Consider the following 18,240-nt stretch of genomic DNA (forward strand, 5'->3'; position numbering starts at 1 on the left):
CAGGTCACTCCGCAATCTACCCTCCTTGCCCTGTTGCATGCACGGGGTTGGGACCTTGGTTTGCTTCTCACGTCTGGGAAGGACATGTCTGACAGCCCCGGGTCCCTCGAAGTTGGGTCACGACGCCGTAGACCATAACGGAAGCGGACGACGATACACGCCCCCTGATGAGACAATCGTCACAGAATGAATCGTGTCTTTACCTCGCAGTGACGGGTCGAATACTGCCCTTCTTTGGTGTACAGCCTCGCCCAATGTGACGGTGTTCCAATGTGGCGGTGATTTCCTTTTGCCGGTGATGTGAAGGCAAGGCTTTTGCCTCGTTCTCGGTTTGCGAAACACGCGCGGGGCCACGGCCGCCCATCCCCCCCTGCAGAGTTGGTTACGACGGCGGACATGAGTCGCAAGATGTCTGTACCGGATCCACTCCGCAACGACTCCTAACACTCTTGCACTCTTGCCCCGTCCAATGAGGGACCTCGATAGCGGACCGCTTGACGCAGCGTACACGAAACCCGCCGGTATTTACAGCCGTTTGAAGTACTTGAGACGGCATGCACTCCACGCATTTAAGTTTGCAAGCCTGCAACAGTTGTAGTGTTAATCCCCCGGTAAAGTCTGGGGTTTGGGGCAGTTCTCTGCTTGGTAAACGGAGGTATAGCATCACAGCATGGCGTCCGGTCCCAGGTACGGCCTACAGACATGGAATATACGGATAGTCAGCAAAGAATGGCAATATAAAAGGGGGCCCCGATGCCTTCCATGAGCCAAGTTGACGTCCCATTCATCCTACATCACTCCCTAACCTATCTTCCACACATACAAACACACACACACACACACACACACACACAATACAAAAATGAAGCTAACTCTCGCTTTCTTGCTCACCGTCGTCGCCGCAACCGCCTCCGCTGCGTCTGTGGATGTCGGCCTGGTCAACAGGCAGCAGAGCTGCCTCAACAAAGGGAGCAAGTACCCCCCCTCCCCTCATCCTCACTCTGGTATCACGAGGTTGTACAAAGTGCTGATCGGAAGGAACAGCGTCGTGCGGCCCACAATCACCCACCGACCCCGAGGGTCCCCCATGCTGCTCGGGCCTGACGTGCCGCACTACCTTCGCGCCCGTCGGCGGCAACGGCAAGGTCTGCCAATAAACACAGAAAACGCCGGCACTACATGTGGGATATAGGGGGGTGGTGTTTGAATAACAACCTCCCACACGGCATGAAAAGGTACTTGAGGTCTGTCCAGGACTATGGTCGTCGTTGATATGGAATGAGGCTAGTCCTAGTGTTACTCAAGAAGCGCAGCGTCGACATCAGGTTTCTCTCTATATAGCAGTTTTATCACACATCGCTTCCGCTTTTGAACATGTATTTGGCTTCACAAGATCTCTTTGACCACCCGGCGGGCAAATTGTTACTCGCCGGTGTACAATCCAGGCGAATAGCTGGAAAGGCTCGCCCCAGCCCAACATGTGCATTCGTCCCGAACACGACATGAGCCCATCTATACAACATTCCATTCCATGTGGCCGTGGTCCGCTTTGACCGACGCTCATCGTTAACACTATCTGGATGAGGTCGCGTGGCGGGGTGTCAAGCACTCGGCCTTGGCCATGGGCCCCGCGGCGTCCTGTCGTCGAACTCGAACTCGAACTTTCTTCAGGGTAGGAATGACAAGGGTCTATGGCTTCGGAACTGGTTCCGAATCCAAAAGACTCCCCCCTTGGACCTTGGCACCTGATCTGTGGCAGCGCTCATCGGAACAGCCCACGCACATTTGTTTACATGACAAAGCAAAGTTCATCTCAAAACTTTGACGTATTTGTCGTCCTAGACTCGTCTGTTGTACCCAATGCAGAAGCTAGCAAAAAAAAAAGATTCCTCCCTTTCCCCTTTCGATGCAATAGTGATGTGGCTTACACATGCACGTGGAGAGCTCAACACACACCATCCATGCGTCCAAGACCAAAAGTTTGGGCTGAAGTCTATCGTGGCCGCATGGATGAATATGCTGATCGGGGATATTGGACAAGAGATCTTTGCAACTTTAGTCTCTCTCTCTCTCTCTCGTGTTGCTCAATCTTATTGGGAGCGCCTGTGTCATGCTCTAGCCTGGCTCAATCTACCATCGTTTGGGGGAACTCGCCGTGGTTTGCTTTTTGCCGCCTTCAGAGACAAAGTTCCAAGTTAGGGACAGGAACCCAGTTGGAGTCATCAACGCCGGAAATGGCATCGGGCGGGTTATTGTAGGGACCCAAATTAACCTTTGGGTGTGACGAGCCCACAGGCCAGAGACAACAGTCAGGATATCTTAATGAAGTAAAGAACACACTCAACAAACTCTGTTCTGTGCGAAAAAATTTCCCACGGACAGACTGATTGTACATAGTGCCGGTATCACTCGGACAAGATAGTAATCATCTGCGCGGATGAGCCGTCGGGTTAGTCCACCACGCGGGCTCTACAGCACCCACGACAGCCCAATTTCTCAAGGATGAGCCCGGGGGGGGGGGGGGGGGGGAGGACTGCTATTAATGTAATACTTCATCAACTTACCGGAAGCGGACTCCGCGGACTCGGGCGCACTCGTAAAGTCCGAATTAGGAAATCGGGGGCTAAAGGCTAAACGACTACCGAGTCCCGCCTGGGTTCTGTCCTGTCAGTCCTGTCCATGTGTCAGGGGCAATCCTGGCCGCCGCCTCCCTGACGACGACAGTTCTCTCTAGAGCAGCAAAGTCCACGGCTTTTCCAACAATGGCAAGGGACCGAGGCCATCGATCGCACGATCAATGCGTCGCAGGAACTGATGACGGTACGGTGGTTTCATTACAAGCTTGGTAAAAGTTGGTGTGAGGACAGATATCGTGCAGGATCCAGAGCAGAGATGTCAACTTGGAGATGCAGAGACAAACTCTGGCTCCTGAGGCACCTCCCTTGCACGCAGACAATACACATAATTCGGCCCACAGCTTTACAAAGGGTTATTTTAGTGTAATGGGCGGGCATAAATGAGCCGACGGGCAAAAAGTGGGTGCTTGGAATTATGAGAATCACTCTTGCTTGTAGGAATCGTCGTCCACAAGACATCGCAACGCTGCACATGCCTGTTTGAATGCAAGCAGTAATTCTCGCTTCATATCGCGTGACGTTGTGTCTTTTCTTGCATTTTCATCTAACTCTATTACCAGGCTTCTATAGAAACTGCTCACAGTTTGAATGTAATTCAAGCAGGACTCTCGATTTTGATTTTCACCAATCTAAAAACCTTTTTCCTTTCTCAACACAGAATACAATTCTTATGTCAATACGTGATGAAAGAGTCGGACAGTGGTCTATAAAGAATCTGTTGCTACTTTCCTTCAACTTGGCTAAGAAACACAGTGTCATCGTCATTCATTTTGTTCCATACTCGCCTACTCCATTAGGGGCCATTTCGCAGTCACCTAACGCCACCTCTGTATCGGTTATCCATTATAAGCCATGCATCTGTCTTTGTTGTGGCTTACCTTGGGTCTTGCCCTTATCGTAGGGGCGAACCCAGTAAACCCAGGCTCGCCGAAATCAGAAAAGCCAGGGTCGTCGAAACCAGTAAAGTCAGGCTCAAGTTAGTTTACTACAAGCACTCGGTCTAGGTTCACAGACTGATAATGATTCTTGTAGTCAATGAAGGCGACTCGCGTCTTCGCTGTGGCGTTGTTGCGTTTGAACCTAATGGCCATGTCTGGATGGTTGCTTCCAAGAAAGACGGTTACATCCTGCCGAAGGGTGGATTTGACGAAGACAAAGATAAAGATTTGGAAGACTGTGTAGTACGCGAGGCCAAAGAGGAAGCCGGTGTTGTCGTCGATCGTGATTCTATTGAATCTCTTGATGATGTCAAAGACGGCTCGGTGCACTGGTTCAAGTGCACAGCATTGAGCCACGGAGCCCGTACTGACCCTGAACTGGCCAAACGCAAACCACCAAAGGCATACTCCGTCGCAAAAGCATGGAAACGGCTCAAGGAAGGTGACCAGGAGAAGAAGCAAGGCATGCACAAAGCCCTTCGCGCTGCAACTTAAGGATCGTCGAGTGGGAGGGGATAGCGCACACGAGGGGCATGTTAGGAACCCACAGCAGAACGGCCTTTTCGGCTGGCCGCTCGGTGTCGACAAGGGGACTGCCCAGGGCTTCATCTCAGGCAACGAATCTCGTCGTGGCCCTGGGCGCCTATGAAAGGGTCTGCCGAGGGCCCAGTCGAGCATCAGGGAGCAGCCAACGCACTTAATGTACACAACATTAACCTACTACAATTATCCAATAATTAAGAGTCCTATACGCCTATATGCCGACCATAAGAAGCTTACTAAAGCTGATCATAAGCCCCCTTTACGCTAAGACAACTACTGATACCACTAAAATGATTCATTTTTTGGAGATTTGAATTGGCCTTATGGGCTTTCGGCAGGAGACGCTGGCAACTATTTGGGAGACGAACTAGCACCAGCGGGGTGACTTGGATCGCTTATAATCTTGAGTGAAGATTCATCTTTCACACTAGCAAAGGAACAAACTCTGAGTCAGGCTATCTCTCGCGAAGATCTGGCGACGCAATCTGCGCTCTGGAAAGTTAAGGGGGGGGGGTTTCATCTTCAGAAAACAACTGATGAGCAATATCTTTACGTTGGAGAAATGTGAGGATACCTCAATGTCTTCCTGTACTGTTGGGTTATGCTGGAAGGGAGTATATTGATGATACTTCGCGAGAATCGCATCCACAGCACGAGCTTTCCCGACCCAACACCTATGTTCACGGGGTGATGAATGGGGAGGTAGCAAGAAAAGCCGTAACCGCCAAACTGAAGTATCGAAGATTCAGAATTGAGTAGCCCAAAACTTGATGTCGTTGTTTTCGGACGCTCAAGTCGGCGGTGCGGGAATGATTATTCGATTCAGAGGGCTTTCACACGCAGCGGTAGTTGTTCGTCAAATCGAAGGTTTCCATCGTTTGGGGGTTGTGGTGTTCACAACTCTGGAGCATAGACCGAACACTGATATCCAACTAGGTGAACTGTGAGTACGTAGAAGGCTGTGGTAAGCATGCGGTTCAGATGCATGGTACTGTGGAGTCAAGCTCTTGTTAGGTATTGTGGTCTATCCAACGTGCTCATCTGAGTAACCCACTCCCAAGGGCTTGGTGACGGATGCGGGGTTATCGACGTAAACAAGCTCCAAGGCAGGTCTACAAGTAGCTTGCCAGCATGTATTCATCACGGTAGCATAGTAGAGCAGCCCACGAAGGGAACAAGGCACAACAGGTGTGATACGGCACGTCTGGGCGACAACGGAGCTCATGGCGACGTGGCCCACTCACATGTGCGACCCATACGATACACCTCTGTTTTGGTGATGAGTTCTGTCCACTCATGAAGAAGATGTCTCATTAAAATTGCTGAATATGGTTAGGTCCAGGTTCTCAGCTATCTAGACTTTCGGGAAGCCAAACTCCTTGCCAACCCATTCATTCCCTTCCCCGCACTCCTCGCGTGCTCCCACAACCCCCGCTCATGATAGACCAAGCTAATCAATATCCACGACAATGATATGCAATGCTCGATGCTAATCGAATTGTGGTGAAACCAGAGGTATCCGGACGGAAACACTTGCGTTGCTGTAAGCATAAAAGGACGCGCTTCCTCTGTGTATTCTGCCCGGCTGCCGAAACTACCAGCTTAGCATTAAGAGCCATCAAATCACCAGCCAAACCTTGTCTCTCCTCCTTCCGTGTTCCCTCATCGTCAGCTTTCCCAACATTCGCCTCGTCTCTTCTCGTTTCAAAACCAACAGAGTCAAACACAATGGGCGCCGAGGTCTTGCAGCCAGCTTTCCCACCCGCCGTCGTGGGCCCGAAACTCAAGGAGCCCACCAGGCCGACAAACCGACTTCCGCAAACCCTGATCGATGAGGCACGCCGGGTCGAGCGGACTCACTTTGACCCCAACAAGCATCTTGCTATTGCCGACCCGGAGAAGATCTACACCATGCAGGAGATCGGGCTCGGCGGGCAGGGCATCTCCCCCGTCGCGGCATCCTCGCCCTTTGCCATCTTCACGCCCGAAGCCGTCGCGCAGATGCGGGCTGAGATCTTCAGCGAGCCCGTCCTCCAGTCCTGCCAGTACGCGTCGGACTTCGCCAAGAACATGATCCGTGGCTACGGCCCCAGGTGAGCGAGCCCCCTGGTGACGTTCGGGGTCCCGTGCTACGAAATCTCGATGCGCTGACAGGTTCCGCTTCCGGCTGATTACCTAGGCTCTGTCCCTTCATCTTTGACGCCTGGAACTGTGACCGGGTCCTGGAGGCTGTCTCCAGGGTGGCCGGGTTGGAGCTGGTCCCGGCCATCGAGTTCGAGGTAGGTCACATCAATATCTCCATCAACGAGACCACGACCGAGCTCGGCGCCGTCGAGACGAACGCGACCTACCTCGAGGAGGACCAGTCCGCCTTTGCCTGGCACAGAGACAGCTGCGCCTTCGTGTGCGTGACGATGCTTTCCGACTGCGTGGGCATGGTCGGCGGCGAGACAGCCATGCGGACAGGCACGGGGGGGATCATGAAGGTGCGCGGGCCGGCCATGGTAAAGTTTGCCCCACCGAAGACGAGCGGATGAGACATGCTGATATCCTCTAACCAAGGGAACCGGTGTCGTCATGCAAGGCCGCTACATCGAGCACCAGGCGATGAAGGCAAAGGGAGGGCGGGAACGCATCAGCATGGTCACCTCGTTCCGCCCGAAAAGCCCGCTGGTGAGAGATGAGACCGTCCTCACGGGCGCGCGCCCCATCAGCACGCGGTCCAGCCTCTACTACCAATGGAGTCAGTATCGTCTGGAGGTGCTCGAGGAACGACTCCGTGACGGGTCCAAGCGGTTCCGGGACCGAGACCGAAGCGGGAAGCCGTTCGACGTGGCCGCCGCCAAGGAGTTCTTGAACCTGCAGAAGCAGTTCCTGGAGGCTACCATCCTGGAGCTGGAGTAAAGGGGAAGTGCTACGACCGGCAGATTCGAAACCGCTGGAAGAGACGAGATTAGAGTCAGGAATGTTTAGTTTGGACGGGAAATTCCAGGACGCAGGCTTTGTTCGTTGGCGAAAGCGTCCAGACAAAGAGTGTAAGACAGGAGCAGAATGATACATCGTAGTCCTTCATAATACTCGGACTTATAGTAAGCGGTTGAAATCCTTCACCATGTGGCAACTTACTACGTTGCATAATTAACAATTAGTTGCATGACGCAGTAGCTACTGTGGCAGACCACAACCCTACGTTTGCCAGTGCGGAAGTCAAACCTATGCGGTGAAAGCTCATTCTGACCATAATTCAAGAAGTAAATCTATAGGTCGTGACAGGTCCACGGCCCAAAAGATATATAGCCCATGAGATAAGTCGAAACCCCGTGGTACTGGTTGCACCTAATATCCCAAGGACTTATCCACCACGTTGAGCATCCTCTTCCCCTGCGCCCGCCGCTTGAGGTTCTCGGCCAGGATCCTGAGAACTCGCTCGTTGTAGTGAGTAGAGTTGCAGCTGACATGCGGCGTGATGATGACGTTCTTGGCAGTCCACAGCGGGTGGTCCGGAGGCAGCGGTTCGGGATCAGTGACGTCCAGGGCGGCCCCCTTGATCGTCCCTTCGTTGAGCGCGGCGACCAAGTCGTCCGTATCGACGACGGCTCCTCTCGCTACATTGACCAGGAACGCCTTTCGCGTCCCGAGGGCCCGCAGTTGCTCCCTCGCGATGATGCCTTTGGTGGCCGGGGTCAAAGGCAGGGTAATGACCAGCAGGTCGATCTCGGCCAAGAAGTCGTTCAGCTGCGCGCGGCCGTGGAACCAGCGGGACGGGATCTCGCCGACCGGGTCGCCGAGGCCGGGCTCGACGTACGAATCGTCCGCGCGCGAAGCGGCACTCGGCCTCTCGCGCGCGGTGTACGCGTAGACACTCATGCCTAGCGCGTCGGCAAGTCTCGCGCACTGGCGGCCGATGCTGCCGTAGCCGAGGACGCCCCTTTGCGGATCATGGATGTGAGCCGGTTGCAATCTTAGGTCGGGGTGGGAAGGGAAGATCTTACATCCTTAGACCGACGGCATCCTGCGTGTCTTCGTCGTGCTCCGGCATCACCCACGTCCGCCGCTTCTGGTTCTCCCAATGCTCATACACTGCTCAAGTCAGCAAAAGAGCGACACCAACTTGCTCTTCAATTGGTTGTCTCACAATGATGCTGAAAGCTGAGGAATGTGGCAATGACCCATTCTGAGATCTGCGGTCTGCGAAAACGTCAGAGAAGCGTGAACTCCAGGGCCAGTGGGTTTGTCAAAGCTGTCGACTCACGGGTGAACTCCGTTCGCCGTGCAGAAAACAACATCGGTGCCGTGGAAGATGGGCATGTCGGATACGTGGTTGCAGCCAGCGGCGAGAAGCTGCACGTATTGCAGACTCGGCGCTTTCTCTGGTGTTGGGAAGGCCATCCACGTGAACAGCGCGGTGACTCTGTCCCACGTCGCCTGCGGGATCTCGACGGGGGGTGCTTTATTGTAGAAGCCTACCCGGTATGTGATGATTTGGATACCCGGACTTGTGGTCTTCAGGTCTTGGACAAGGTCGTCTGGCAGGTCCCATGGCATTAAGACGAGGAGGACCTCTAACCTATCGCCCAGGCCGTATGCTATAATGTCTTCTCAGCCTACAATGTCCGTCCTAGAATATTAAAAGTATAAACAAAGTGAGATATAAAAAGTACTATAGCAGTTAGAAATTTCCTACATATAAGTGTTAATATAATATATTATAGGAATACCCTTAACGTACACGCATAGCGAGTCGGCCAACATAGCGAGCCGGCCACTCCTTATCGCTAGAAAAAGCCCCTTTTCTAACTATTTATTAAAAAGTAGATTCTTAACTAATAAAGACCTAGTTTTTAGTATTAGATAACGATAAGAGTTAGATTTTAAGAAATAATATTGTAGAAATTATTGTCTCTTCCTAACCCTAGGTTCTTAGTAATCCTCTTATCTAGAGGCCTAGATAAGAGGTAAGCTTAGTAATATAGGCTAGAAAGAGATAATAATTTTAATACTATTATTTCTTAAAATCTAACTCTTATCGTTATCTAATGCTAAAAACTAGGTCTTTATTAGTTAAGAATCTACTTTTTAATAAATAGTTAGAAAAGGGGCTTTTTCTAGCGATAAGGAGTGGCCGGCTCGCTATGTTGGCCGACTCGCTATGCGTGTACGTTATATACAATAAGCTCCCTAAATTAGTTATCTTATATACTACTTTATGTACCTACTTATATATAATTAACTATAACTTATACTCTTTACTTTATATAGAATTAAGTATTTTTCTCCCCTATTCTCCTATATTTTACTATATACTCTAATTTATAATAGTTATAAACTTAAGTTTACTTAACGTGGCTGATAAGCGAGTCGATCAGACAAGCGAGTCGATCACCCAACCACGACTACATTACAAACCCAAGAAGACATCAATATCAACACCACTAGATCAATTAACGCTACTAAGAATTCTCTTCCTCAGTCGTTTCTACATCAAACTGACACGTTCGCGCATTGTGTCCTGTGTTTCCGCACACGCCACACCGTCGTTGACCCGATTCAGTCCTTGGCTTACGACCACTCCTCCGACGCGTTTCCTCATAAACCTGTGCTGTTGCGTCCCTCTGCGACTGTATATCCTCTGCATCAGCTACAGTAAGACTTCCTCCTTGCTGGAGACGCATTTTCTTAGCTCTCCGACGTCGGCTTAGTGTGCTGTTTTCCTCTCGAAGAGTTTTGTTCTCCGCCCTCAGGAATGCATTCTCATGCATTATTCCTAGTGTTCCTTTAAGAATATAGTCAACGTCGTTATTGATAGGTGTTGGGGAGCTATTTTGATGACGGGCAATTCGATCCTTGATCAGTGTTGACTGAGAAGTTGCTTCTGTTGGGTTGTTTGGTGTCCTGGAAACCCAAGGGAGCGGTGTTGTTGGAAGTGATCCTGGAGGCGTTGGAGTGCGTAACTTGACGTCCAGCTTTGATAATACACTTTCTGCACTCAGAGGGACAAGCCCGGAGCCTCTGAAACCTCCCTGGATATTCTTTCCCGTAAGTGCTTGTGTAAAGGCCTCACGAAACGCTGGAAAGAAGTCTTCCTTCGTAATATGGGTTACACCTCGCCGCATCTTATCCTCAATTTGTCGACCGTACGCCGTTTTGAGAGGCCCAAAGCATCCTACATCTAAGGGCTGAAGTAGATGAGATGAATGAGCCGGCATACAGAGTGTGACGATGTTACTCTCCTGACAATATAGCTCAAAACCTGCGGAGTGGTGGCTTTCATGCCCATCGACGATGAGGAGGCGATGAGGACCTCTTGCACGTGGCTTTGAATGACAATCGAAGTGTTTGACCCAATTTAGGCCTATCTCGTTTGTTGTCCATCCGTTTTCAGATGTTGCGATAACCCAGTCGTGTGGGAGATCTGTTTCAGTGTACCAGGTTGAGAGGTGATAATGGCCTGCAACGATGATGTATGGCGGGACGCTGTAGCCTGACGAACTTATGGCTTGGATAACTGTAACCCATTCCCGATTACCAGGCTGCACCATTTTCGTGTTTGATCGCCTTTCAGCACTCGTTACAACCATGCCAGCTGCGATCTGGCCCATCATGAAACCAGTCTCATCAAAGTTGTAGATATCAGACTCTTGGATACCGTACTTTACGATTGTGTTCTTCACAAGGGCAAACCAGCTGCAAATAGCCTGTGGATCTTCGCATTGGGCTCTCTTGTAGTCATACTTGCGAAAAAAACGCGTCCGAAGCTGTGGTTGTCGTTTGATGAAGTTCGACGCCCAGCGCTTCCCAACCGGTCGCGCGCCACGGTCGGCAAGCAGGTGATTGGCCATTTCTTCAACACCACTGATCCGGGGAGGAAACGATCGGGCATCTAGGTCAAGAATGTACTTAACTAGCTTCTCTTCTTCAAGCAGCGTCAAATTCCGTAATTTCGGCATGATGTCGCGTCGCGAAGGTTTTCCATTAAGTCGGTCGCGTAATGTTGTGAAGGGTACTGAATAGATCCGTGCTGCAGCTCGAATACTAAGATTTGGAGTGTTTTTAATCGCTTGAACCGCTAGGATCAATTGCGCTTCTTTGTTTGATGACGACATTCTTTATGGTCGATGGACGTGTGTTGAAAGCGGGAAGATGGTATGATCGCGGTTGGGTGATCGACTCGCTTGTCTGATCGACTCGCTTATCAGCCACGTTACTATTATATAGTTAATTTTAATTACTAATTAATACTCTTTTTTATAAAGAGTATATTTTATATAGTCTCCTATTTACTAATATATTAAATTATACTTTTATACTCTTTAATATAGTTAAATTAATTAATTAATATAATTAGCTAATTTAATACTAAGTACTAAAATTCTAATACTAAGAGTTAAGTATTTAATTACTTATTAACTCTAATTTTAAGAATATACTATTTAAGTCTCTTACTAAGGAAAGAATTCTAATAATTAAAGAATTAGTAGCTAAAAAATAGACTACTACTAAATAGTAGTATAGATTTAACTTTTAGAAATATAAGAATTATAAGAAAGTATAGAATTAGAATTATTCCCCCCCTCCTACTACTAAAAGTATAATTCCTCCTCCTAAATGTTACGACCCGTCAAACATAACAGGACCAGGGGACGCCCCCACAGGGCGCCTGGCGGTTACGGACAAGTTATAAGCAAGCAGACACGGGAAACAAGGGTGACTCCTCCGGCGCGGAAGAACTATGATGCAAGGTCACGTGGAGATAAGGAAGTGAGCAACTGATTATGCGTGAGCACGATTGATCACGACGTGAGCGCTCACGCGCCCCACTTCAAGTGATCACTCCATACAACACCTGGATTACTGGTAATCAGGTGTAAGCCAAACCTCAGCAACAGACACACGGGACTTGTATATAGGATGGACTTGGACGAACTCAAGGACAGACTTCCATAGCTCTTCAGCAATCAACTTTGTGATTATCCCCTCGGATACTCTCGGCACCCTTCACTAGTGACATACGTTACAAGACCTTTGTTGAGTATACGACTGATCACCGTATCCTCTGAAGACCTGATCCTTTCAGCACGACTTACAGCACTGTTCGATAGCATCGTTGCCTCAGCTTCTGCCAATAGACACTACCACGGAAAGCCGACCGTAACACTTTGATTGCTCCTGTTCAGTAAGTTGACCCTACGAAGCTAACGAACAGTACGACACGATGGCTTCTAAAGCAACCCCCGCGACTCCCGCTCCTGCCTCCAAGGGAAAAGCTCCCATGCCCCCCAAGACCCTGGACGAGGAAATGAAGGACGCCGAGTCCTCTGATAGCGATGACGACGCTACAGAGCTAGCCAAGCAGCTCAAGAAAACCCATCGAGACATGGCTCGTATGCAGGACGCATTCAACAGCAACGCAGCCGAAGTTACTAGACTCCAGCAAATGATCCAGCAGAATCCCGAGCGTGCCCAGCTCATGGCACTCCAACAGGAAGTTAATATTCTCCGTGCGGCAGCCAACATCATCACCACCCCGCACCACGACGGACGAGAGAAACTCCGACTTAACTCCCCCCAAGCTTTCGACGGAACCCCAGGACAACTCAAGGGATTCCTCACTCAAGTTCGAGCTTACCAACGATTCCACGGAATGAGTTTCAAAGATGAGGCTGAGAAGGTCATCCACGCGGCCTCCTTCTTGAAAGGACGAGCCCTCGCTTGGTTCGAACCTCACCTCACCGACTTCATGACCAACGAGTGGGACGGACTCAAATCCGAAACCCAACTCATCTTCCAAGGATACCACGGATTCGAAAAGGCACTCCTGTCCCTCTTTCAGGAACCTGACGAACAACGACAATACGAACGCGACCTTGCCAACCTCAAACAGAAAGGCGCAGCCACTCATTACGCTGCAGAGTTCAGACGCATCTGTGCCAGACTCGACTACACCGACGCTACCAAGATCTTCTTGTTCTATGAAGGACTCAAAGAAGATGTCAAAGATGAACTCTCCAAGCAAGACCGACCAGACGACTTCCTACAGTACGCGGAACTCGCTGTCAAGATTGACAACAGACTCTTTGAACGAAGAAAGGAGAAAAGCGAAAAACGAGCACCCGCCAACTCCGGAAGGAAGTACCAATGGCAACCCCAACGACAATCCCAACAGAACTACCCTCAGCGCAACGGACAAACCGAGCGCCCCAGAGGAAACAACTGGCAGAACAACCAGAATCGCAACAGCACTGCCTACGGGCACCACAGCGGCCCCATGGACCTCAGCATAGCCCAGAGAGACAACAAAACACGAGACTTCAAGTGCTACAACTGTGACAAACCAGGACACATGGCCAGAGAATGCAGGCAACCCAAGAAACAGCGATTCCAACCGGTACCCGAGAAGAGCCGACAAATCAACATTGCCAGCAAGGACATTCCCCACGCCTCGCTCTCATGGACCGCATGCTATGACGACAATTGCCTCACCCACCAAGACAGCAAAGAACAATCGGGATGGTATCCCAAGCCCCCTAGAACACTAGCCATGGCCAGGTCAGGATACGAAAAAACAGGGATATGCAAGACCCCTAACGAACACCAACGACAATGTGTCGATGTCCTCCGACAAGTCTGCGGAATCGCCAGCTACCAGAAGATTCCCGACGCAAGGAAAGGACTCATGAAGGACGACCCATCCAAAAAGAAAGAAACCCCTCGAGAACAACCAAGGACTCTCGCAATGATGCGACGAGGCCCCAACCAGAAGCTCACACGCAAAATTAACGAACAACTCGACGAGATGCTCCAGGAAGGACAACTTGAAGAAGTCAAGAGACCTATGCTTCAAGGCCTGATAGCACCAAACGGACAGATCGACATAACTGCACTCGACCAAGCTGCAGCTGCCGATCCCCGGGACCTACGAACATGGACCTCCAAGCAGAGGAAAGCGTATGAACACGCTGCAAGCGACCACCCGCAAGGGCCAGACAGCTTGGATTACGATTCAGAAGAAACACCCAGCTACAGAATCACGCCTAGCCAGTACTACGAAACCTACATCGCATCTAGCTCTGACGAAGAGAGCCCGGAACCCCCGAAGCGACCAGAATACCAGATCATCCACCCAGCGGACGACAATCAATCAGTCAAGTTCCACGGAACTGCATACAAAAAGAACCACCCACCTACGCCACTTGTGCCAGGAGACCACCCACTACTGAACCCCAGCCACGAGGACCACGAAGACCTCTTTTGGGCCGAATGCCTGGACGACAACTGCAGAAGACACAAGAAGGGCAAGAAGGAGTTCTACTTCTACCCTCGACGATACACTGAAGAACCCATTCAGGATGTCTACCTCAACAAACAACTCCCATTCTGGACAATGCGATACTACGAGGAAGGAAACATTGCAACCTTTGCTCCAAACCCCGAATACCCCATGTCGTGCTACAACGACGACAAGGGATGGCGAGAATGCGAACACGACGAATGCCTCATCCACTCCAAAGCCAAGGCAAAGGCCTGGCGGAAGGCACAAAAAGCTCAACAGTCAAAAAACTGATGACGCCTACGACAGAAGGGCAACGTACGGCGACAACCCATAAGACCCTATGTGCAACCTACGACACAGCACATTTCGACCTGGACATTGAGATCCAAGGACAACGGACGCGCGCAATCATCGACAGCGGCGCTCAAGGAAACTTCATCTCACCCAGACTGGTGAATGAACGACAGATACCATGGCAGAAGAAAGAACGCCCGTACGCGTTACGGACGGTCGAAGGAGAACAAGTCGAGTACGGTGGCGGACTCATTGTTTTGGAGACAGTGCACCTCCCTTTGCAAGTTCATGACCAGAAAGAGGAACTCCAGTTCGACATCACAGAGATGGGAGACATCGACGTCATCCTAGGAATCACATGGTTACGAAAGCACAACCCACGAATAGATTGGAGAACCGGCCAACTCCAATGGTCAGATTCAGTCACTGAGCAGCACTGCAAGAGCCAGGCCTCAAACGAATCCTCTAGAGCACCTCTTGACGACACAATACAACAAATACGATACGTAGCCTATCTCCGGGAGATACGGCCTTCCAAGACGGTAGCCCCGGCAGCATCAGATCAGGGATCAGATCCACTCCTAGCTATTCCAGAGGAGTACCGGAAGTACGAAAAACTGTTTGCCCCAGAGTTGGAAACAGGCTTACCAGAACATGGACCTTACGATCACGAGATCCCTCTCACCGAAGGCTCCCACCCGAAGTTCCATCCGATATATGGACTCAATGAAACAGAACGAGAGGCACTCGACAAGTACCTCGACGAGAACCTCAAGAAGGGATACATCAGACCCTCTGAGTCATCCGCAGGATACCCTATCCTGTTTGTGCCAAAGAAGAATGGCAAACTACGACTATGCGTTGACTACCGACAGCTCAACAGCATTACGAAGAAGAACTGTTACCCGCTACCACTCATCTCAGAACTCCGAGATTTGCTACACGGAGCAAACTGGTTTACGGCCCTCGACCTCAAAGGAGCCTACAACTTGATCAGAATGAAGGAAGGCGAAGAATGGAAAACAGCGTTCCGAACACGTAAAGGACTCTTCGAGTACCTCGTGATGCCTTTCGGACTCACCAACGCACCCGCCACCTTTCAAACAATGATCAACCACGTCCTCAGCGAATTTATCGACATATTCGTTGTCGTCTACCTCGACGACATCCTCATCTTCTCACCTACCCTTGAGCTACACAAGGAACACGTACACCAAGTCCTTCAGAAGCTCCAAGAAGCCAAGTTATTAGTAGAAGCCGAAAAATGCGAATTCCACACCCAAAGAGTCGATTTCCTAGGATACACCATCACCCCAGGACAAATCGAGATGGAAGCAAAGAAAGTACAGGCAGTCAGGGACTGGCCTACACCCCAGAACGTCAAGGACGTCCAGTCGTTCCTAGGATTCGTCAACTTCTACCGACGATTCCTCAAAAGCTACGCAGGAAGCGTGCAATGCATCCAGAACCTCACACGAAAGGACACCCCATTCGAATGGACCAAAGAACGCAATGACGCATTTGAGAAAGTCAAACAACAAGTCAGCTCAGAACCTGTCACTCGAATCCCCGACCCTAACAAACCTTTCGAAGTCGAGACCGACGCCTCAGACTTCGCTATGGGCGGACAACTTGGACAACGCGATGAAGAAGGAAGACTACACCCTTGTGCCTTCTTCTCCAAAGCATTCCACGGACCAGAATTGAACTACCAGATCCACGACAAAGAACTCATGGCAATCATCGAAGCATTCCATGAATGGAGACCGCAACTATCTGGTACGAAACACGAAGTTCTCGTGTACACGGATCACAAGAACCTCGCACATTTCACAACCTCCAAGAACCTGAACAAACGACAAGTCAGATGGTCAGAATTCCTTTCGGAATACAACTTCCGGATCATCTACAGAAAAGGAACCGACAACGGCAGAGCCGACGCTCTCAGCAGAAGGACGGATCACGAAGTTCCCGTCCCAGAGGAAACACAAGTCATCCTCAAAACAGACAAGAATGGAGACCTTGTTCCAGCACAGAAGCTCCTCATGATCGCCAGACGAGTCATGGTTGGCACGACCAACAAGATGACGCATGAGATGATCAGAGAGATTCACAGTGCTCGAGCACACGGACACCAAGGAGTTACCAAGACCTGGAAACGAATTCGACAACACCACGACCAGCGAGTAACAAGACAAGACGTTGCAGACGCAATCCGGGATTGCGAACCCTGCAAGAAAAGCAAGAACAGCCCACACAAGCCCTATGGACAGATTCAGCCACTGCCAGTACCACCAGCAGCATGGCATTCGATCTCTTTGGACTTTATTGTCAAATTACCAAAGTCAAGAGAACCCCTTACGAAGGTCTATTACGACAGCGTTTTGGTCATAGTGGACCGACTCACCAAATACGCCTACTTCATTCCATACCTGGAAGCAAGCACAGCAGAAGACCTTGCGTACACGTTTTTGAAATACATCATCAGCAACCACGGACTACCCAAAGAAATTGTGTCAGACAGAGACAAGCTGTTTACTTCGAAGTTTTGGAAATCTCTGATTTCGCAACTTGGTGCAGACCACAAACTGTCTACCTCTTTCCACCCGCAGACCGATGGTCAGACCGAACGAATCAACCAGATACTCGAACAGTATCTACGATGCTACGTCAACTACGACCAAGACAACTGGGTACCACTGTTACCTACAGCCCAGTTCGCCTACAACAGCGCAGTTGGAGAAAGCACTCTCCACTCCCCATTCTACCTAAACTACGGATTCGAACCTACAGCACATGGAGAACCACGCGAAGGACCACGGGCCCTGAAGGCCGTGGCCGAAATCAACAAAATGCGCGACATCCAGACAAACGTCTCCCAAGATTTGGAATTCGTCAGAGAACGAATGAAGAAATACGCCAACACTTCAAGGATTGGAGGACCATCCTTAGAAGAGGGAGATAGTGCCTACCTCATACGACGAAATATCAAAACCAAGCGACCTAGCGACAAGTTGGACTACAAAAAACTCGGACCTTTTGAAATCCTCAAAAAGGTCTCGCCAGTCAACTACAAACTAAAGCTACCCGATACGATGAAAATCCACCCAGTCTTTCACGTCGCACTCCTCGAACCAGCACCACGTGGATCACATACCGAAGACTGCATCATCGTTGAACCCAATGAACCAGAATACGAAGTCGAACGAATCATCGACCACAGGAACGAAGATGGTCATGACGAATATCTCATTAAATGGAAAAGCTACGGACACGAAGACAACTCATGGGAACCAGTCAAGAACCTCCAACACTCTCAGGCACTGCTAAGGGAGTACCAAAGTCAAAGTCAGCCAACTCCGGATCCTCAAACACCGCCTCCCAGTCGACGACCCCGAAGGCGCCACCAGCCTGTGCCTCTTTAGCCACTGCCGACTCAGAAGAGGACACAACGGAATCCTCAGGACCACCATCCGGGATCTCCCGACCCTTCTTGAACACCATCCGCTTCGCCTTACGAATACGATCCAGCTTCGCAAGCGACTCATCCATTTCGGCC

General features: G+C 50.4%; 3 protein-coding genes across 3 annotated transcripts; 2 read left to right on the plus strand and 1 right to left on the minus strand.

The window, feature by feature from the left end:
- Positions 1-3,488: 3,488 nt before the first annotated feature.
- CH63R_12509 (Nudix domain-containing protein) lies at positions 3,489-4,621 on the plus strand (the record flags this gene model as incomplete). The annotated part of the gene is made up of 3 exons (XM_018307483.1): positions 3,489-3,612; positions 3,669-4,016; positions 4,572-4,621. 3 exons carry the CDS (start codon positions 3,489-3,491, stop codon positions 4,619-4,621), a joined length of 522 nt encoding a protein of 173 aa, XP_018151900.1.
- A 975-nt stretch (positions 4,622-5,596) lies between these two features.
- CH63R_12510 (uncharacterized protein) lies at positions 5,597-7,021 on the plus strand (the record flags this gene model as incomplete). Its single annotated transcript, XM_018307484.1, has 3 exons — positions 5,597-6,210; positions 6,297-6,621; positions 6,680-7,021. The coding sequence occupies 3 exons, from the start codon at positions 5,597-5,599 to the stop codon at positions 7,019-7,021; spliced, it is 1,281 nt and encodes a 426-aa protein (XP_018151901.1).
- A 432-nt stretch (positions 7,022-7,453) lies between these two features.
- On the minus strand, positions 7,454-8,662 carry CH63R_12511 (D-isomer specific 2-hydroxyacid dehydrogenase; the record flags this gene model as incomplete). The annotated part of the gene is made up of 4 exons (XM_018307485.1): positions 7,454-8,078; positions 8,110-8,197; positions 8,253-8,305; positions 8,370-8,662. 4 exons carry the CDS (start codon positions 8,660-8,662, stop codon positions 7,454-7,456), a joined length of 1,059 nt encoding a protein of 352 aa, XP_018151902.1.
- Between the last annotated feature and the right edge of the window lie 9,578 nt (positions 8,663-18,240).

This window comes from Colletotrichum higginsianum, chromosome 9 (assembly GCF_001672515.1).
Source record: "Colletotrichum higginsianum IMI 349063 chromosome 9, whole genome shotgun sequence".
Lineage (NCBI taxonomy): Eukaryota > Fungi > Ascomycota > Sordariomycetes > Glomerellales > Glomerellaceae > Colletotrichum > Colletotrichum higginsianum.